This window comes from Lagenorhynchus albirostris, chromosome 13, assembly GCF_949774975.1.
Source record: "Lagenorhynchus albirostris chromosome 13, mLagAlb1.1, whole genome shotgun sequence".
Taxonomy (NCBI): domain Eukaryota; kingdom Metazoa; phylum Chordata; class Mammalia; order Artiodactyla; family Delphinidae; genus Lagenorhynchus; species Lagenorhynchus albirostris.
In genome coordinates this window covers 53,922,917-53,946,031 of record NC_083107.1, presented here as the reverse complement: position 1 = coordinate 53,946,031, position 23,115 = coordinate 53,922,917, and the positions used below count along the sequence as shown (strand labels likewise).

The window sequence follows — 23,115 nt, the reverse complement described above, 5'->3', positions numbered from 1 at the left end:
ATAAATTAACAAAAAATCAAAAAGTTCAGTTCATTTACTTTCTGAATTATAATGTAGGAAAAGTACTCAGCATTTTGTTTATCTGAAAGAGAAAGAACAACAGAACTGGATAATAAGATGATAAATGAAAAAATTTTATTGCTCCTTCCTTCATCTCTCCCTATTAATTCAGGAGAAAGTGCTAAGGAAATACCCTAGAAATTAAAAGAAAAATGAAAACAAGCAAGATGCTTAGTAATTTCCAGTATCCCAATTGAACAGAGATCATAAAACAGCACTGCTATCACAGAGCAATATGGATCTACAAAATAAAACTTGACATGACGAAATACTGCAGAGAGAAGGGATTAGAGGAATGGGGTGAGAGGAAATCTTTCCAAGACAAAAGTGTTGTTTTTTTTTTTTGCAGTACGCGGGCCTCTCACTGTTGTGGCCTCTCCTGTTGCAGAGCACAGGCTCCGGACGCGCAGGCTCAGCGGCCATGGCTCACGGGCCCAGCCGCTCCACGGCATGTGGGATCCTCCCAGACCGGGACACGAACCCGTGTCCCCTGCATCGGCAGGCTGACTCTCAACCACTGTGCCACCAGGGAAGCCCTGTGTTCTTCTTCATATGCAAAGATTACTAAGCACCTGACAGGAGGACATAGCTGCTTTTCTTTTCTTTTTAGCTGCTTTTCAATTACTTGTAATAGTCTTGTGCTAATCTAATGTCCTCAATGTCCCTTCTGGCCAGTATTGACTGCTTTGTCTGATAAGACACTACAGAGAAGTGACAAAACAAAAACAGGTTTTGCAATTTAAAGAGACCTACCTTTCAACCCGGGTTCTTCCACTTAATGGCAGTGTAAATCTGAGCAAGTAACTCCACTTTTCTGAGCCATTTTCTTAGCTTACCCACTAGAAATGGCAATATGCCAGAACCGTGCCTTCTAGACACTTTAACATGTACCTTTTGGCTTGATCCTTCTACCCACCATCCATGGATTAAGCAAGGCAATACGAGTCAAGGCACTCAATAAATAGAACAATTTTCTGACCTATAAGAGTTCATGCTTATTGAATGGATAGAAGCAAAGTAACAAAAATTGTAAATATTACCCACAGGTATGGAAGAAATTCTGTGGTCTAGGCCTACAGGAAGATGGAGGACAATAGAAAAAACAGAACATACTGAACAAAAAGAACCGCAGTATTACAACTCAGTTTAGATCAATATATCAGGTTCATACTAACAAGGCTTTCATTTCAGCCTACTGGGTAGGCAGGGAGAAGGGGGGTGTATACTTCTCTATTTAAATAAAGCTGGAAATGCCTTTAGAAGTCCAATAATCTGTATTTTAACAAAAGTGTTAAAGTAAGCGATTTCTTCAAGATCAGAGACGTGTCTTGAAAAAGAAACCTTGTCTCCTAATTGCTGGCAGGTGCTTGTAACACTACAAAACTGCAAAAACCTACACTTTTCCCTCCAATCAGAAGGATGTGGGATCAAGTCATTTTGCATACAGGAATGATAATACAGCTGCCTATTTACTTCTCAGGATGGTCATTAAAACTAAAAAAAAAAAAAAATGTGTGAAACCCTAAAAATACTAAACAAATGTTAATAGTGACAGTGGGGCTTCCCTGGTGGTGCAATGGTTGAGAGTCCGCCTGCCGATGCAGGGGACATGGGTTCGTGCCCCGGTCTGGGAAGATCCCACATGCCGCGGAGCGGCTGGGCCCGTGAGCCATGGCCGCTGAGCCTGCGCGTCTGGAGCCTGTGCTCCGCAACGGGAGAGGCCACAACAGTGAGAGGCCCGCGTAAAAAAAAAAAAAAAAAAAAATAATTAACAGTGATTTAATTTTTTTAGCTGTCTTGAAATACTCTAATAATTTCTAAAATTTAGCATAAGGTAACTCTTAATGTTTGAAAACAGGCCAACAAATTGATTGCAGATAGAAGATTCCTATTCCTATACAAACACTTCCCCTCATCATCTATGCCTCAAATATATTTTATTCTCTTAGTTCATTTTTCCAATAATGTTTTTCAGGGAGAGGAGTGCATTCTGCTCATTTAGATGACCTGGGTTGGTAGCATTTGTAACTCATGTATCTTTCCAACTGAAACTAAAGCAGGTTTAAGAAAACCTGGGTTCACACCATTGCTCAGCCAAGTTCAATCACTCCCTCAGGCACTCTGAGGAAGCACACAAGGATATTCCCTTCAGTAACTATAGTTGGACAGGAAGAGGGAAACACTTCTCAATAAGGAGAAAGAAAGGTGATTGATCTGACATACCTACAAATATCCTCCTCAAAAATACAATTCATATTTCTTTTTAAAATAAAAGATTAAAATAATCATATATTAACTTAGATAAACGAGGATCCCAACCTCTGTGAACTTAGAAAATCTAAACAATCTAGTAAAAATATTTCAAATGTAGGCACAAGAAAGTTTATGAATCTAAAGGAAAGTCTCCATTCAAAAAGTTTTATAAGAATTAAAGTAGTTCAAACTATTGGGAAAGATATATGGTTTTCCTGAACAAATTCCACCAACTAGGACTCTTTACTCCACATAATTTTAGACTCTGCCCAGAGCGCTCACTTTACGAGGAGGCAATTTCTTACTTTTTAAAAAGTATCATCTACTCAACCATTCACTCAACTGGCATTTAGGTTTTCATACCAGCCCTTCCTTTTATATTTTACCTGTTTTATATTCTTATTTTCATGTTTCCTAAATATACCAAGGGATGTAGATAATCCCTCAATCACTCTGCATTATTTCCTCTCACTTGGGCCAATTTGCTAAAATTCTAAGAGAGGACTTTTCCATTTGCACAACAGAGAAAAATACTAGCAAGATAAGCCATGAGGAAGTCATTATAAGAATCTTTTTTAAGGGTTGGCCAAATTTGCAGCCAGGAAAATTCTAGAATTCAATGAAAGTTTGATCATCCTATTGTTGAACACTTGGTTCAGTCTGATCTGACCTCTACATACCTTTCTTTGATTTCCTGAAGGGTTTTATTTATTCCTTATGAAACACTCCTCTACATCCTCCATCTCTGTAGCCATTATTTTCTTCTGTTAATTATTTATTTCTACCAGTTTATAATGACTTTCCCCAGACAAAGAACAAATTCACTGCACTAAAAAGAATCTTACTTTCTTATCTTACACTGAAGAAACTATATAGAATATATACAGCCATTTCCCTGTTACATGAAGAAAAGACTGTAGAATACATACTTTACTCTATTTCAGGACTTCCTACAAAGGAGAAAGTACTTTTTAAAAACTGTAAAACAGCTGACAATCTCTTGTACTCTCAAGTTAACTTTCCAGCTTTCCTATTTTTCCAGTTAAAACCTTCACTGATTAAAAAACTTGGTACCACTTTTAAAATATGTCCTTAATGCCAAAATCGATACCTAATTTTTAACCAATAGCTAAGAATTTTTATAAAACAAGTACGGCATATTTACAAGTGTCTAATATGGAGGTGTTACGGTATTAAAAATAAGTATTTACAACAGGAGGACAGAAATCCTAGTTCTAATCCCAGCACTTCTGACAACTAGATGTGGAACCTAAGATCAGCCACTGAATCTCTCTGGGCTCTCAGTTCCTTCATTAATATAATGTGAGCTTTCAACAAGGCACCTTTGATTCTACGATTCTAAGAAAAAAATGGCTTCAAGATAAAGTCCACTTTTCTACTAGTTTGAGCTACAACTATGGAAAGAATTACCTGAATTCTTTCATGTTTACTAAGTAGTAAAAATGTAGTAACCAATTCAAGTCTAGATACCATGATAGGCTGAGAAAAGGAAATTTACCTGATGAATAAACAAACATTTCAACAGGAGTACCAAAAGTATTTTCATATCTGTGTATTGTGGACAATACTAACATGGCCAAAGATTTTCATGGAATGATGTAAACTTTCTGTGGTTCAAAAATACTAGGATTAAAGGTTAACTCTTAGAGTTTTCAGAACTGGAGGATATGCAAAGAGTTAATCAACTAGCATATTGTTTTCACAAAAATTTTTCTAAAAAGGATTTAGAGACTTTTACAGCCAGAAACAATTAGGGAATACTTGTTTCACTATTTCCTTTAAACCAGAAGACGGCTATATATTTAAATAAAATTGCAATATGAAAGTCTGCTAAAAGCACTTTTTTTTGTTGTTTGTGCATTTTGTTTGTCACCCAATGTCATACTAACAACTCTGCATCTCATTCTAAAGCACATTATACGGCGCAATAAAATGAAAAAGACCATTTTTTGTTTCCCCAAGGGGGAAGTACTTCTGTTAAAAGCATCTTTTTATGAGACTACTCTTTCTGAATTACCAATAATGCAAACCAAAGAATTAGATACTGTACTCTAAAATTTAATATTTGTTCAATTCTTATTCATATCCTATAGACATCCCATGTGTACAGGTAAAAGTATGCTAAATGCTTAAACGTACTTAAGAACCTGAAAGATTGAACATTTCTGTCCTTCAATCAGTTGGCTGTCAGGTCATGAGCATTCATTTTGCAATAAAAGTTTTCCTGCCTTTCCTATTATTTTAACTCAGCTCAGTTAAGAAGAAATAGACTGGTCCACAAAGAAAATGGTCTGATTGTATATATTTTATCTTTAATAAGGCTAAACTAATTTCAAACACTGTAAGTATGTAAAATCAAGAACTAAAGAGTTTTTTGAAAAACTTAAAAACAGTGAACTATTTAAAACCACAATCACAAGTCTGAATATCAAGATCAGAGATGAATTAAGAAATGAAATTAAGCGCTTCCCTGGTGGCGCAGTGGTTGGGAGTCTGCCTGCCGACACAGGGGACACGGGTTCGTGCCCTGGTCCAGGAAGATCCCACAGGCCGCGGAGTGGCTGGGCCTGTGAGCTATGGCCACTGAGCCTGCGCATCCGGAGCCTGTGCTCTGCAACGGGAGAGGCCACAACAGTGAGAGGCCCGTGTACCGCAAAAAAAAAAAAAAAAAAAAATGAAATTAAGATGAAAGAAATCCATTATGTTTGTTTTTTAAACGTTTACCTAATACTTTACTACGACGTAATTCTATTTTCTCATAAGACCTAATAAGCATGTTTTCCCAAATAATTAAATGTGTGTAGAAACTGTTATACTGGATATCTAAACCACTATTAAATCTGTAAAAGGTAAAACCTAACCTTGAACATTTTTCTCCTTCTGATGTCCAACTAGTAATGGCCAGAAATAATGAGTTCTGATAGGAAAACCTTCTTCCTTCAGAGCCTTCATTAGAGCTTTTGCCAAATCTGAAAGAGACACCATAATATATTACAAAGCTACCTCAGCAAAACTTACTTATGTGGGTTTCAATTACGAGAATATAGTACCCATTTTTTTGGCTAGTAAAGCACAGTGGAGTGTGAACTGGAAAGGAGATGTGTGCATCTGGGCTTCCTTTAACTTCTTACAGTAGTCTTTAAGCTTCTCTGCAGGCTAGAAAAGAAAGGCACCACATCAGCTGAATCTGCAAATATCCTACCATTTGACCTTCTGCAAATATTCTACCACTTTTGAGATAAAAAATTTGAACTTCTCACCCTCTTTCTATCCAATAATCTTCCAACACAAAAACAAACTTCTCTTAATATTTATAGTTGGTCTAATCTCATAATACGTTCTCTTATTTTAAAGAATATTATTTCACTACCAATTACATTGTCTACAAAGAAAAAATGGACTATGTAAATACCGTATTCATAGTCACACAGTGTCGTAAAAAGAAACTGCCAAAGTCACTCAGACTGTCTTCCCTTGATATAGGACATGCTAATAAAATCTGCAATGCTGTATCTTCCAATTTTTCTGTGACTAAAAGCAAAATGAGGTTCATTGTATCTGGAAAGAAAACAAAGACATCTTTTGTTACCGATTTGAACAATATTTCTACACTGCTACCAATATGAAAGACAAACTTATGAACTACAAATACGAAAAGGATTTATCTGCCTACATGATAGTGAAACACTTCCAATCAAAACATTCCCACGTATTCATTCACTCAAGTTTTTCAGTTTATTAAGCTGACTTTAAAAGAATCCTATGTTCATCTACCACAATACCCTATTGTTAAAGAATGCCCTTTCCATCATGTAGAAATAGTAATTCTTATTTTTAGAAAAATCATGAAAGTAAAAATTGTAAAACTACCTGGAATATATCTTCTTTCATATGTAATTTTTTCCAAAATTTCTGAGACATATTGAGGATATCCAGCTTTACTGAAGCTAAAGATAATTTGCAATATATCGCGATCCATAAGGTAAAGATCAGACTTCTCCACTTTCTCCAGGGTCTATAGACAGTTCCAGAAATTAGAAGAACAAGTTAGACACAAGTTTGTTTTTTTTATTAAAGCTAAATAAATTAAAATACCAAGATTTTAAAAAATTAGAAACACATACCATCTAAAGGTTTAAGACTTCTTTTATGAAACAGAAAAACATTCTATTCCAACAATAACTGTTACATCAACACCAAAGTACTGAACTATAGTAAGAATTCTCTTTCAAGACTGTCTACAAGAGATATCTTTAAAAACATATAAACTACACTTTTCTGCATCCTGCAAAATGTAGCACAGTTTATACAAATGATTTTAAAGTATGTTTATTTATATAAGTCACACCTGTTTAACATGGTCAATGTCACCCTTCTCGGCATATGCATTCAACAGTGCTAGGTATGTGTCTGGACCAGGCTCAATTCCAGCCTCTTTCATCACTGTGAGAATATTTTCTGCATTCTCCATATCTCTGTAAGTTAATTCAAAGAAAATAAAATAGATTACCATAATACTGCCAAATGTCATATCATTTAATCTAGAAAGTATTACTTACGCTTATTAAAATTAAAATTCTTAAGTACCATTTAGAATCGTAACATCAGAAAAGAATAAATACATATTAAACTGGTAACAGATTTCTGAAATAATAAAGATCATAAACATCTCAAATTTTTATAGCTAACTTTTCCAAAAGAGAAACCAAATTAAATAATAATTACATAGACATTAAATAACGTGCCCTCTTTCACTTGGTATGCTGTGACTTAAATTTACCTTTTTAGGAAAGAATAACATTTAGTAAATTATTCTTCAAAAATAAAAATATTTTCCTGGTCACTAGCAGAGTAGTTAATAAACTTTACAAAGTCAGTTACCTTGGATCAAGTCCAATTTTTAAAACTGAAATCTTCAAATAAAAGTTTGATGAAACAGATAAATTTAAGAATAATTTATTTTAAGATGTGCATGTTCTACCACACACACTCAAGATTTTTTTTGAAAGATAAACGTAGTTTAAGAATTTTCCACAATAATTTTCTGTAATTTAAATCTCACTTGAAAATAAAACCTTAGGTGGAACATTACCCAGCTCTTGCATGCCCTGTAACAAGAGCACTGAATACTGCCTCTGTGACTGGAAGATCCTTAGTTTTCATAAATCCAAGAATCTTGCTGCAACAAAAGAGAAATAAAAATTCTTCTTGGAAATACACATGAAAAACACCTTTTACAACATGTGCACACAAAATTCCACTCCTTGAAGTTCTATCAATAGTCTTGAAGTACTCTTGTTAAAAACACTAGGTAAGTTTTAAAAATCTGATTGTTTCTTCTGTACTAATTAACCTTTAAAAAGCATAAAGTTTAGTGATTCATTTCATTAAAAATGAGATTGTACATTTCAATTTATTTATTTCCTAAACCCTCCATCCAAAAGTATTAATAAATTTTACATGAGCAGAGAAATGTCATAACTAATTTTATACAAATCACTGAAAAAAGAATATTATCAGTTTTATAAATGAATACAGTGTAAATGGTTAAGAACATTTACTTTTGGAAACAGCAATTAAAAAAAAAGTAAAGTCAGCTTTGTACCTCAACAATTTTAAACTTCTGCTCCAGTAAATGAAATTTTTAATTAAAATAGCAATTTTCAATTACACTTCCCCTTTTACAAAATTTTATATTTTATCTAAGTCATATGACCAAATTTGCTAGGTTAAAATACTTCTGAAATAATTTTCTTACTAAGTAGAAACTTAAAAAAAAAAGAATGAAAATATTCTAGGTTTACAAGACTTACAAATTTGTTCGCTTAAACATACATTCATAGAACTACATACCTGGCACCTTCAATATCTCCCATATTACAATAAGCAGCAATCAACCTTTGGTATGTCACCTGTCAATGAAATGGGCCAGTTAATACTGCCTAAAAATTCTTTTTTTCTGGGTAAAAATAAAAGTGAATATGACCAATGAACATTTATAATAGCAACTACTTACTCGATTTGGTTGAATGTTTGCTTTCTCCATTTTTTCCAAGAAGTCAGTTGGTGAAAATTTATACTCATTTTGAAGGTAGACTTTAAGCAAAGCATTATAGTGACTTACATCATACACAGTACCTACAAATGAAATTTAAATCAAATTTTTGGAAGAGCACTTAAAGTCATACCCTTTAACACAACTGAAATATGTGCACCTAAATGTAACAAACAAGGAGGGTAAAATGATCACTTCAGCATTATACCCCGTATTTAGACCCACCTATATAGAAATTCTGCCAGAACAGAGGAAACTAAGTACACAAGAGAATAATTACTGAATTAATGGACAGTTACAAGTAACTGCCTATTCAAGGATTAAAAGTTCTCTTACTTATGAAGCACAGTATTCCCTTCCTGTTAGAAAATGCTGACAAGACCCCTGTATTTTTTTTAACATATTTATTGGAGTATAATTGCTTTACAATGCTGTGTTAGTTTCTGCTTTATAACAAAGTGAATCAGCTTTACATATACATATATCCCCGTATCTCCTCCCTCTTGAGTCTCCCTCCCACCCTCCCTATCCCACCCCTCTAGGTGGTCACAAAGCATCAAGCTCATCTCACTGTGCTATGCGGCTGCTTCCCACTATCTATTTTACATTTGGTAGTATATGTAAGTCCATGCCAATCTCTCACTTCTTCCCAGCTTACCCTTCCCCCTCCCCATGTCCTCAAGTCCATTCTCTACATCTGTCTTTATTCCTGTCCTGCCCCTAGGTTCTTCAGAACCATTTTTTGTTTTATTTTTTTAGATTCCATATATATGTGTTAGCATACGGTATTTCTTTTTCTCTTTCTGACTTACTTCACTGTGTATGACAGTCTCTAGGTCCATCCACCTCAATACAAATAACTCAATTTCATTTCTTTTTATGGCTGACTAATATTCCATTGTACATATGTGCCACATCTTTATCCATTCATCTGTCAATGGACACTTAGGTTGCTTCCATGTCCTGGCTATTGTAAATAGTGCTGCAATGAACACTGTGGTACATGACTCTTTTTGAATTATGGTTTTCTCAGGGTATATGCCCAGTAGTGGGATTGCTGGGTCATATGGTAGTTCTATTTTTAGTTGTTTAAGGAACCTCCATACTGTTCTCCATAGTGGCTATATCAGTTTACATTCCCACCAACAGTGCAAGAGGGTTCCCTTTTCTCCACACCCTCTCCAGCATTTATTGTTTGTAGATTTTTTGATGATGGCCATTCTGGTGTGGGGTGATACCTCAATGTATTTTTGATTTGCATTTCTCTAATGATTAGTGATGTTGAGCATCTTTTCATGAGCTTGTTGGCAATTTGTATATCTTCTTTGGAGAAATATCTAGTTAGGTCTTCTGCCCATTTTTGGATTGGGTTGTTTGTTTTTTTGATATTGAGCTGCATGAGCTGCTTATAAATTTTGGAGATTAATCCTTTGTCAGTTGCTTCATTTGCAAATATTTTCTCCCATTCTGAGGGTTGTCTTTTGGTCTTGTTTATGGTTTCCTTTGCTGTGCAAAAGCTTTGAAGTTTCATTAGGTCCCATTTGGTTATTTTTGTTTTGATTTCCATTTCTCTAGGAGGTGGGTCAAAATGGATCTTGCTGTGATTTATGTCATAGAGTGTTCTGCCTATGTTTTCCTCTAAGAGTTTTATAATAGTAAGACCCCTACATTTAAAGTGGCTGAAAGATTTTTCCTTATAAAGCAGTCCTTGCCACATTACAGATACCCTGAGATGGATGAATTGTGACTGCAGTTGTTATATACAGGTAGGACTGTGCTAACAATTTTGCTTATTTACTAACCAGGCTACTCAGTGTTTGAAGGCTCCATTTCCACTCCATTTCTAGTTGCTGAACACCATTTCTAGTCTGCTATTGTTAATTACCTGTATTCCAATGCCCTTTGTTTTCTTTCTATGTTTTTTGTTTTTGTTTTTTTTTTTGCAGTATGCAGGCCTCTCACTGCTGTGGCCTCTCCCGTCGCGGAGCACAGGCTCCGGACGCGCAGGCTCAGCGGCCATGGCTCACGGGCCCAGCCACTCCGTGGCATGTGGGATCCCCCCGGACCAGGGCACAAACCCGTGTCCCCCGCATCGGCAGGCGGACTCTCAACCACTGCGCCACCAGGGAAGCCCTCTTTCTATGTTTATCTTGCCTAAGGCCATATCAATTAAGGTTACCACTCAGCCTTACCATACCAACGCACAACATGACATCAGGGTTACCATATCAATACAGTGCTAACATGTTTTACTAAATTATCAGGAATTAAATTTTATATCTTTATTCAACTGCCTGTGGCTACACAGGCCTGTGGTGTCAGTTTGACATTCAAAGCAGTAGAGTCCTGTTCTATTAAATTAAAACTTGTTTTTAACCTTAGACATGTAGTGTATTTACTATGTTTCAGGCACTGTACTAAGTGCTCTGCATACAGAGGTTGAATTACTCTTCACAACAGCTTTCAGGAAGGTACTGTTATCATCCCCATCTTACAGATTAGGAAAACTGACTCTTCCATTTACCCAAGGCCACAAGGCTAGTATATGACCATAAATTTGAATGTAGGTAGTCTGCCTTGAGAGCCCAATCTCTTAACCATTGTAATACTTTATACAGGGCCTTATAGGAAACCATATGCAAGTCCACATCTGTAATATAATTAGGCAACAGGGTTACCATGTAGTGTCTGAGAACTTTCAAAAAACCATCAACTCAAGCTGAACTCTTAACAATGGTTGGCTACAGCTCTAAGGCTGAGGAAGTTATATTCTATAATTTTATAAAGGTATTTACTCTAGTGTGCTGGAAAAGCTGAGGAAACTGCTGAAAATCCAGATAAGTAACATCTACTCTGGATTTTCATAGATTTTAGTCAAGATCAATGTTAACATAACTGGGTTTCATTTCTTTATTTCTGCCACATTGACATGGTTCTACAGATGACAAAAACGTTTCTGTGAAATTCAGTAAAAATTTTATCCCCATATTTACTATTATGTCTAGTTAATTTCATGGGTCATTTCTTGAAGAATAATTTTTTAAAAATACATAGTGTATCTTTCATAGAGTAAATTAAAATCTTTAAAATTTAAATTAAAAACTCAAAGTTTAGGGACATAATCCTAAAATATCTTACTTTAATAATCAAAAGCTATATAATAGCATTTCCTTATGTACCTTACCATATACCCTTATACCTCTAATACTATCTCATGGCTCTGGCTCTGCTGTCCATTACTTTTAATGTTTTAATATTATGTTCTTGTTCAATCTCATTATGTAATAATTTTGTAAATTGTCATCCACTTACATTTATCTTATACTTATTTTGTTCAAACCTGAAAGAATATCCTAAAATATTACTATTTTAGATAAAAGCCAGGTTTCTTGCTAGATTAGTGCTCATCCATTGGTGTATTTCGGATAATTATTCTCTCTTCCATGTATTACCTTGTGCTTGCCCACAGTAAAAGTTACCTGTCACTTTTCTGTCATCTCACAGGGCTTTTTATGTGTAGTTATGTTAATTAGCTTGGCATTTTACTGTTCAAGAAAAATATGGTGTCATCTGAAAACTTTAAGATGTCATTATATAGTCCCCTTCATTAAGATTATATAAATATATTAAATGTGGACCTGTCCTTAATACCAATACTTAAAAACATGTTTGCACTTTTTTGTTCAGAGTAGTTTTTATCCCTCCCTACCTTTGTCTCTAAACCAGAGTTCTAGTGATCAAAGTTTTTTGCAATCCCAAATAGATTAACAGCCTTTGTAAGAAATAGTTTTCTAAAAAAATTACATCTATCTTTTTCCAAAATGTGATTATTTTCTTAGAGAATTTTTTTTAAGTTAGATTTGACTGACTGGCCCCAAGAGTGGAACTGGGTGTCTGGGGAACATAGGTCAAAGCCTTTCACTATAAACTTTATTGAACCTTTTGCATTTGAACCATGTTAATATTAACAGATTTACTATTTAATGAAGTAGAATTTGAATTTTTTTGAAGTCAAGTTAAATTTGCTTGAACATTTTCTACAATTTCAACTATTACTACTTTAGTACCCAACATGTGCAAAACACTGGAAGGTTCATGACAAAGATCTAAATATGAATAAGATAAGATCATCAGCCTCCAAGAGAAGAATATCTATTAAAAAGACAAATTCAGGGACTTCCCTGGTGGCGCAGTTAAGAGTCCACTTGTCAGTACAGGAGACACAGGTTCAATCCCTGGTCCAGGAAGATCCCACATGCCGCGGAGCAACTAAGCTCGTGTGCCACAACTGCTGAGACCGCGTGCCATAACTACTGAAACCCACATGCCTAGAGCCCGTGCTCCGCAACAAGAAAACCCACCACAATGAGAAGTCCACACACCACAACACAGAGTAGCTGCCACTCACTGCAACTAGAGAAAGCCCGCGTGCAGCAACGAAGACCCAATGCAGCCAAAGAAAAAAAAAGACAAACTCACAATTCTAATGCAGGAAACTGATGAGACACTAATTGGGACTGGAGGTAAAACTCTAGAAAGGAGGGATTTAAATTATAGCTTGAAAAATGGATTGACTTAAAGAGTAAGAAACAAAAGAACACTCCAGAAAAGATAAATAACCTGAATAACAAAACTTAAGGAGACATATATTATCATGATGTGGCCAAGAAGTACACCAGAAGTAATTCTATTTTTAAAAATTTAGGGCTTCCCTGGTGGCACAGTGGTTTAGAGTCTGCCTGCCGATGCAGGGGACACGGGTTCGTGCCCCGGTCCGGGAAGATCCCACATGCCGCGGAGCGGTCGGGCCCATGAGCCATGGCCGCTGAGCCTGCGTGTCCGGAGCCTGTGCTCTGCAACAGGAGAGGCCACAACAGTGAGAGGCCCGCGTATCGAAAAAAAAAAAAAAAAAATTTAGCATATGGCAACATTGAAATGAGAGCCTATCATTTCCAGACTAAAGGGGACTAAAGAATCCCCTTTAGTCTGGAAAACTCAGTTCCAGTCTCGGATCTGTCACAGCTCATTCTGTAACTTTGGACATATTACCTAAGCTAAAAAAATCTCTTACAGCTTAAAAAAAGTCTGTGAACAAGAGTCACGGTGGCAATCTACCAGGTTTCTAACAATATTATTTCAACAACTAGTTAACAAGTGTAATAAGTTCAAAGCATTATTCTACTGGCAAAGAGAAAAACAAAGATGTTATGAATTCTACTCTCACAAAGGATATACAGTATAGAGAAAAGACATGTTTGTGAACAATTATAATACAAAGTAATGCGTGTCTATCTTTCTATTGAGGTATTAATGTTATGACTACTATGTAAGGGCTCTTTTCTATTTTAGAATATAACCATTCTCACAAATATTTCTCCCAGTTCAACATGTGTTTTTAAATTATGTGACTTACTGACATATAGATATTTCTAGTTTGCTTTGTTAAGATTTTCTTAAATCAGGAATGAACACTGAATTTTATCAAATGATCTTTTAAACTATTTTATTTTTTGAATAGGTACTATTCATAGCCCCAAAATGAAAAAGTATAAAAGAGTATAGGGGGGCTTCCCCGGTGGCGCAGTGGTTGAGGGTCCGCCTGCCGATGCAGGGGACATGGGTTCATGCCCCGGTCCGGGAAGATCCCACATGCCGTGGAGCGGCTGGGCCCGTGAGCCATGGCCGCTGAGCCTGTGCTCCACAACGGGAGAGGCCCATGTACGCAAAAAAAAAAAAAAAAAAAAAAAAAGAGTATAGGGTAATCAACTATAATTTTTTTAAAAAGTATACAGTAAAAATTGTATCTAGTGTTTATCATCCTTCCAGAAATATTTTAATATCATATGCACATACACATATAAACATTTTTCTTCAGAATGGTATCAAACTATACACTGTTATGCATCTTAATTTTTAATTATATTTTGGAGAAAACCCCACATTAGTATATGAAGAACTCCATTCTTTTAATGGTTGCACCGTATTCCATTTTACAGACACTCCATAATTTATTTAACCAAACCTCTAGTGAGGGACATTAGAGTTGGTTCCAATTTTTACTTTTGCAAACAAGCTACAATGAAGAATATCCTTTTGTACATGTGAGTATATCTATCTAAACTCTAACAAACAGACTATGTTGTACACCTCAAGTTAATATATTGTAAATCAACTGTACGTCAAAAGGAATTTTTTAAAGTATAAACATATTAAAACACTGAAATGCTTGATATGTTAATAAATTCTAACAAATAGAAATGCTTGGTCAAATAGTATGTGCACTTATAACTTTGACAGACTAAATGTCTTTCTACTTCGTTCTTTTTAACTTACCCTAAAAGTAATACTTGTTATGAAAAATTATTTTATTCTTAATGCCCCTAGATGTCGCTATAACTCACCAAATAAGTCATATCACAAAAAAATATGAATCAAGTAAAACCCTTCCATAAAACTGAACTACAGCATTTATGAAAAGAAATTCTTTTTTACTAAAAGAAAAAGTATCTACACCCTTCATACACATCATATATTCATACAATCATACCCAATTTCTGAAGTTTGTCCCATATCCTATGAGCAAATTCTGTTCTCTCTGAGAGCTTTAGTTCAGGCAAGAGAGAACCACAGCTGCGCAGCAGAAGCAAGGCTTGATTACCACCTCGGCTACCTATGAAAACAGGTTAACGTGTAATATTTAACATAGTAACAATACCATGCAGATAAATATCAAAACTTAAGTTGAAATCTGTAAATATTTTAAAATCTCCTGCCTCACTAAAGATAATATTAAAAGAGTACTCATAAATCAGAAAAATCCTATCCCAATCAACAAGTATCATTTACAATGTTACTACAAGTTTTTAAAACTGATCTGTTTTCTTAGGGAAGCTAAGGTTATAAATCTATACAATCTGCAAGACTACAAAGAACCTAGTGCTTACTGCAATAGAAAGGCTAAACTTCTCAGTATCTTATGAAAATAGTACAAAGCAGTACAATTAAAACCCAAGAATATCCAACTTAGGTTTATAATCCTCTACAAAATATTAACTTCCTTCTCCCTTTATCCACATGTCTCTGAAAGCCGACTTTAAAACAAAAACAAAAATAAACCACTTATTGCATGATTCCATTTATATAAAGTATCCAGGATAAGCAAATCTACAAGGAAGTACACTAGTGGTTGCCTAGGGCTGGAAGGGATGGAGGTCTGGGGACTGATGTTTAGGAGTATGGAGGTTTCTTTTGGGGGTGATAAAAGTGTTCTAAAATTGACTGCGGTGATAGCCGTACAACTCAATAAATCAAAGAGAGAAAATGATAAAAACTGTCTTTAAATGCAAGTTATTACTGATACTTCTTTAGTATCCCTCATCATTAGATTCTACAGCTTAATGTGACTGAAATCATGGATGGGCTTTGGGAAGCTGGTGAATGCTCTCAAACTATATACAAAATTATGTGTGTGGCTTGCACGTGGGCTTTTGTGTGAGCGTGTGTGGTTAGGGTTTTTTTTTGGGGGGGGTGTTGAGGGCAAGTTTCTATCAGATTATCAAAGTTGCATAAGTGACTCAAATAAATTTTAATAGCTAAGTGAAAATGAAAGGGAAATAGTGATGATCAGTCTTTCTGGGAATTTGTCATATGTGATTATCTTAGGGAAAGCAGACACTATACAACAGAAGAAAAACTAATATCTTCCAAGAAAATTTACCACTCAAAGTGATTCCTTCATAAACTGTGGGAGAAGACCATTTTTATTTGCTGATTTTGAAATAAACATGCAAAACAAAATGTTTTACTCAAAACTTTGCTCTGATGAGTTGGAAAAACAGATCACAATCATAACATAAAATCATGAATAGAAATAACAAAATTTGAAGTATCAAGTAATGTGCTCTATAATGAGCTTACCACCAAACCACTACTTAAGTTCAACTTTTTTAACAGAAAATCTTGAAATACCTGAGTGGCAGGTGTTATCAAAGACTTTTTGTAGAAGAGTCTTAGGGATGCGGCCAGTTCTTCGGACAGAATTATCTAGCCTCATTAGAGCCCAATCAAACTGACTGGTATTCCTTCTATGAGAAGAAGTGGCCTCTTCTTGAAGATAATTCTTTTTTTCAGCAGCAATGGCATACAGCCTGGCTTGGCTCAGTAGCGCTCTACAAAATGAAAGACAATTAGAAATAAACTATGTCAACTACTAACCACATAGGTCATCTTTGTGAGTAAAATTTATACAAAGCTTTCTTATTAGTTACTAAATACCTAAATTCAAAGCACAATAGCAAAAATGCACAGAGAAGTATAAATTGGTAGGGAAGAAAGTTTTGACCTTTGCTTTAAATGAAGTCACATGCACATAAATTGCATGCAAATTAACCTCTTGAATAACTGTTTGACAATATCTGGATCACTTTTCACATGGAATCAACTCAAACTAAGACAATAATACAGTATGTTTTAAGTGTTTTTAAATCTCCCTTAACCAAAACCAAGTCAGTGAAGGAAAATGAAGATTATGCTACAAAGCTCTTCTCACCTCTGCAAATGAGACAAGAGATCTAAAATATATCTAAAATTCTGAAGAATTCTAAAGCAGTCTTCAAATGCTTTCCAGGTGTTGCTTATTATGAATTATTAAGAAGACCAATTGCCAAGTTAAAATTATAAATTTTAAAGGATCATTAACAATGAAAGAATTTCCCATCTTTCTAAATAAATCTGAAACATTTTATAGTGATGTTTCAACTCTCAATTCATATGTCAAAATGCTAACTGTATACTTTTCTAATCATTTTAACAACTGCAACCAACAAATATAAAACTAGATTTCTGCTGTTAAACATCATTAATTTGGGGAAAGTCAAAAGGAAAAAAAATTAAGGTCAGACTAGTACATGTGTACAAAAAGCAAACAACCTTTAAACCATTCAACATTTTAATAAAAGAGGTCTAGCATGCAGACCAAACGCTCCAAAACGTGAAATCAGAGGTATTCTACGCTGTAGAAATAGGCTCTACCTGATTTAACAAACATCAAACTTAGAAATAATCCTTATGTGTGAAGGAAACCCTGTCATAAATCTTTGAATTGAATTTAAACTCTTTCTGTGCATTCAAATCTCACACAAAATTATCTAATTCTCAGAGATTTACATCTTTACCCCCAAATATCTTAGACTTTTCAGAAGTAGCCAGTAAGTATAACTAAATAATACTAAGTATATAGTAACTAAGTATAATGTAAAAACACTCTACTTACTAATTTGAGAATGCGTTTAGGATGACAATCACATTTTTCTAGCATGTGCACATTTTTTACCACAATTACCAAAATAAATATTTACATACTAGTGAGTTTAAAAATAAAATTGTTGACTTCCTATTCTATGTTATTAACCTGGAAAACCAGTCACAAAACTGAATGATTAAGTACCTGATGTTACATTAAAGAAAGCTACACCAGTAGTTTCACAACAAGGTTATGTAAAACACAGAGGCAGTAACTGATACTCGACTAGAAATTCTACCACTGTGACCTGGGACAAATCACTCTGGCCATCAATGATTCCACCTATGTAAATCAGTAGACTGGAAAACAATGGAAAAAATCAAAATAGTAACTAAACAAGACAATGTCTTATCTTGTTTAGTTAAGAAGCCTAATGATCAGCACTTGCAGATGGCTAATTGATTAAAGTTAGTTAAATGAACTGAATTAATTAAATGCTAGATTTTTACCTATAAACCACAGAAGATACATGCCTACATATACTTATCCCTTATTTTTAAAAGTTTTCTCTGGCTGTTTGTCTGGCTGTTACTAACCTATGCCCTTGTTAGTCAGGCAAACACAAAATATTATTTTAAATCACCCAGAACAATGTGTCAGGTTCAGGAGAGTGTGCAATAATATTGTTCAACAATGAAAGCTAATAACATAAGAGATTTCAAAATTGTAGTGAAGTGTATTTGTCAATGTTTTTTACACAACCCAAATCTGATAAACTGTGAAGGGGCATAAAAATAAAACCTCTGTTTAAAATGCAGTTTTAAAATGTAAGATCAGGGACTTCGCTGGTAGTCCAGTGGGTAAAACTCTGCACTCCCAATGCAGGGGGCCCGAGTTCGATCCCTGGTCAGGGAACTAGATCCCACATGCATGCCGCAACTAAGAGTCCACATGCCACAACCAAGACCCTGTGCAGCCAAAATAAATAAATAAATATTAAAAAATAAAATAAAATGTAAGATCAAACAAACACAAATAAAATCCAGGCAGAAAACAGAGACGTTAATAAACCAGCACTGCATGCTGAACATTCTAAAGCTAATTTTTCTCACAAAATAAATCTTTAATGCTGCTAAGTCTCCTTCACGCATGTTTGGCTTTAATTAGTTAAGTCAAAATATGAATCTACTATAAAATAAACTGGGGAGGGAAAGAGTTACATATTTAAGTCAAAGGATTCTTCCCTCTTCAAAAGGATTCTCCAGGGCTTCCCTGGTGGCGCAGTGGTTGAGAGTCCGCCTGCCGATGCAGGGACACAGGTTCGTACCCCGGTCCGGGAAGATCCCACATGCCGCGGAGCGGCTGGGCCCGTGAGCCGTGGCCGCTGAGCCTGCGTGTCCGGAGCCTGTGCTCCGCAATGGGGGAGGCCACAACAGTGAGAGGCCCGCATACCACAAAAAAAAAAAAAAAAAAAAAGATTCTCCAGTGCTTCCTCACATGGCAGCGCTTTCTACATTTCTTATTTGACACAGAATTTATTTTTAAATTCACTTGAACACACCCTGAAGGAAAAAGGGTGTGTTCACAGCCTAGAACGATAGGTATGTTGTGATAGAAAGGAAAGGAAAGAACAAGTGCAGGGGTTAAGGTGGGTCCACGCAAGGTAGGAACCTAACCATCAGGCCTGAACAAGCTGGAATGCACTGCCTCCAAAACCTGATGACCAAGTGATGTAAACACATAAGGGAAAATTATTTTATTTCACCCAAGTGTCATAAATGGCTCCTTTATATTTTTGAGTTAAATTTCTCAGGTTCCCTCCTGAGACTCCAGCACTCACAACCAACTTCCAGGTTACCCATGAATTTTCTCTGGCAAAATCTGGCATTTAAAAAGTTATTTTTCTCAGGTTTTGTTGTTTTTTTATAATGGGTGCTAGTGTTTTTTGACTCTTTAGTGAAAAAAATAATGATTTTATAGTTGAGCGTCCATATTTCAAAAAGGTACAAGGACTAGATTATTATAAACAGGCTTCCATGGGTTCCCTAATTAACAGGCTCCCCTATTAAGCCTGTCACTTTGAAAAATCAATGCCTTACTTTTTCAAGGCATTTTTAAGTTTACAGAAAAACTGTCCAGAAAGTACGGAGTTCCCATGTATTAGACCCTCTTCCCCCTCCACCTAATTTCCTCTATTAACATTCTGTATTAGTGTGGTACATTCATTACAAATGATGACCAATATTGATACATTTTTATTAGCTAAGGTCTATAGTATACAAAAATGTTCACGCTCTGTGTGTACATATCTATGGGCTTTGACAAATACATGACATGCATTACAGAACCACAGAATATTTCACTGCCCTCAAAATGCCCTGTGTTCCACCTAACTCATCCCTTCCCCCTCCTCCTGAACCCCTAGCAACCACTTTTTACTTGTCTTGTTTTGCCTTTTCCAGAATGTCATATAGTTGAATCATACAGGACGTAATCTTTTTCAGATTGGCTTCTTTCACCTAGCAATACACATTTAAGGTTCCCCTGTGTCTTTTCATGGCTTGATAGTTCATTTTTTTTAGTGCTGAATAACATTCCACTGTATGGATGTACCACAATTTGCTTATCAGTTCACCTACTGAAGGACATACTAGTCGCTTCCAATTTTGGGCAATTATGAATAAAGCTACTGTAAACATGTATGTGCAGGTTTTTGTGTGGACAGAAATCTTCAACTCATTTGGGTAAATATCTAGGAGTGTGACTGCTGGATCATATGGTAAGCTTATGTTTATTTATCTTTGTAAGAAACCGTCAAACTATCTTCCAAAATGCCTGTACCATTTTGCATCCCCACTAGCAATAAATGAGAGTTCCTACTGCCCCACATCTCACCACAGATGCCATAGGTGTTTTAGCCATTCTAACATGCACGTAGTGGTATCTAACTGTTGTTTTAATTTGCAATTCCCTAATGACATATGATATGAGCATCTTCTCATATGCTTATTTGCCTTCAGTATTTCTTTGGTGAACTGTTCAGATGTGCTAATTTCTCAACTAGGTCATTAAGTTTTCTCATTGTTGAGTTTTAAAGAGTTCTTTGTATGTTTTGGATAGTCTCAGTGTTTATTTCTTTCAAGTAAACTTTTTATTGAACTGTTTTTCATTCCTTTTAAACTCTGAATATACACCAAACTAATCACATACATTTTTAAAACTCTCCCTTCCCTTTTCTCTTCTTCCTTTTTCACTGCTATTATGAGCCAATTGGGCATCACTCTAGAGCTATCAGAGTTTAAAGATACAGCGATAGAATAGGTATAGTCAGTAGCTAATGTTTATTACGCATTTAAGACATGCAAGGTAATAGAAAATTAGGACTATAATCTTGACTTTACAGATAAGAAAAGTGAAGTAACTTGCCCAAAGTCACAGTAAAAGCTAGTTAAATGACAGGACCTGTACCTGTACATCGGTAATTTCATTCTGAAATGAGCTCAACATGGCGGAAGGGCATCAAGGAAACTAATCTGGCTGCAACAGGCAGTTCACACTGGAAAGTGGTAAAAATTAAACCGAGGCAGGGAATGTGAGACGAGATAAGGGAAAGTCTACAATGGCTGATAACGACAGGATTTGGATTTTATGACATGCTTATAAAATACAAGACTGATTTTCACAATGCTGCTCTCACAGAAGCATATTTTGCTGAACTATTCTGTAGGCAATAGGTATCCAAATTTCTCTTATGTTCTCACCAATCCCTTATTTTAACTATTCTACTTGAGTTTTCTTTATTTAGTCTGTTGATATGGTTGATTACATCAATTGACTATTCAAACCTTGAACCAGGCTTGCACACCTGGAATAAACCCAACTTGGTTGAACAATATAATTATTTTATACATTTTATGTATATACTGATTCCAATTAAGTTTAACATGTTAAAAATTCAAAAAACAATGACTCCTCCTAAAAGTGGTTGGTATTCCTTTCAAATTTCTTCACTGCTACTGACTACACCATCTTTACATTGTTCCCTCAAGCTCAAAATCTTAGGATAATTGCTCAATCCCTCTCATCCTTCACAGCGCATCTCTTGAGCCCTCAGATACCTCTTTATTTCTGAGTTCCTTGTTCAATCCAGAACACATGGATTTTTGCAACAACACTCATATTAGTTTCTCAGGCTTCAGCTTTTCTTCATACAACTGCCAGATCAATCTCCCCCAAAACCGTCTCATGCCACTGCCTTTTTAGGATCCTATAACTGTTTTTTTTACTTTTATCACAACACCTAAATTCTTTCATTTATTGATTCAAAGAAGATTTATTAAGCACCTTCTATGTATAAAGCACTGTGCTAGGATCAGCCTTTCTACTTATCTAGTAAGTAAACCTGATAGTCAATTAGTTAAACTTAAAAAACAAAACAACAAAACCCACGAGTTGTGTTAAGTTCTATGACTCCAATGAAACAACAGTAGGGTTCTACTTTGGATTAAATGTACAAAGATGATGACACTCAAAATTTTTAACTAAGGATGAAAAGCAGCAGCCATACAGATATCAGAGGATGAGTATTCTAGGCCAAGTAGAACAGTCAGTAGACCAAGTGCGTGAGCAACAGATGGTATGAGATTGGAGAGGAAGGCTGGGCTAGATCATGGAGGATTGTGAAGGTAAGGAGTCTGGATTTTATTCTAGATACAGATTTCATTCCAAGTACAAAACTGTATATAACCCTACTGAAGGTTTTGTAAGCAGGGGTTGTGGTATGATCTATTTCTGTTTAGAAAAGATCAGTCTAGCTGCAGGGTGGACCAAAAATTAGACAGCAGCAAGAATTTAATAGAGATACCATTTAGGAAGCTGTTGCAGCAGTCCAAGTGAGAGACTGAAGCTTAGAGGGTGGGCGCGGAGATGAGAATCACCAAGGCTCCCACCTGATTTAACTGCAAATTCCAGGCAACAAGTCTTGCCAGTACAATTTGTTAATTCTCACTTCCATGTAATACAGAAAAATTCATGTAAAAGAGCCCTACAGAGTCTCGATTAATCCTCTGTATACATCTTAACGTATTATGTATCATTTTCATAACACTTGATAAGCACAAGCTTAGAGACAAAAACAGAAGGCTCCATGGCATAGTGGAAACACACCAGCTTTCAGAGTGTAGGCTTGAATGTAAAAATGTAAAATGGTTATTGGGATAAGGAGGGGAAATTTTGGCAATTACTCCTAATTTTGGTCCTTAAAATTCTTTAGAGTCAAATTTAACAGGAATATTTTATGTGTTTAAAAAAATTAAGAATTTCCAACATGGCCCCTAACTGTAAAGTCTATATTATAAGGAGAAAAGAAAGAAGCTTAAGAACAGAAGAGCTTGTACTGAGAAGTCTAGTATTCCAAATTTGCTAACACCAGACTCCATAGAAACCTAGATTCCAATAAGAAATGTCTAACATATTCTTTTTATAT

General features: G+C 35.4%; 1 protein-coding gene across 2 annotated transcripts in view; it reads right to left on the bottom strand.

Moving 5' to 3' along the window:
* Positions 1-23,115, bottom strand: part of LRPPRC (leucine rich pentatricopeptide repeat containing) — a 103,717-nt gene that overhangs the window by 73,015 nt on the left and 7,587 nt on the right. For both annotated transcript variants that reach the window (XM_060169847.1, XM_060169848.1), the window contains exons 2-11: positions 16,358-16,557; positions 14,937-15,059; positions 8,351-8,472; positions 8,188-8,246; positions 7,427-7,513; positions 6,683-6,809; positions 6,205-6,349; positions 5,747-5,892; positions 5,385-5,490; positions 5,196-5,303 (exon numbers count right to left, since the gene is read on the bottom strand). In XM_060169847.1, the coding sequence (XP_060025830.1) occupies positions 5,196-5,303; positions 5,385-5,490; positions 5,747-5,892; positions 6,205-6,349; positions 6,683-6,809; positions 7,427-7,513; positions 8,188-8,246; positions 8,351-8,472; positions 14,937-15,059; positions 16,358-16,557 (1,223 nt within the window). The remainder of the gene's footprint in view (positions 1-5,195; positions 5,304-5,384; positions 5,491-5,746; positions 5,893-6,204; positions 6,350-6,682; positions 6,810-7,426; positions 7,514-8,187; positions 8,247-8,350; positions 8,473-14,936; positions 15,060-16,357; positions 16,558-23,115) is intronic.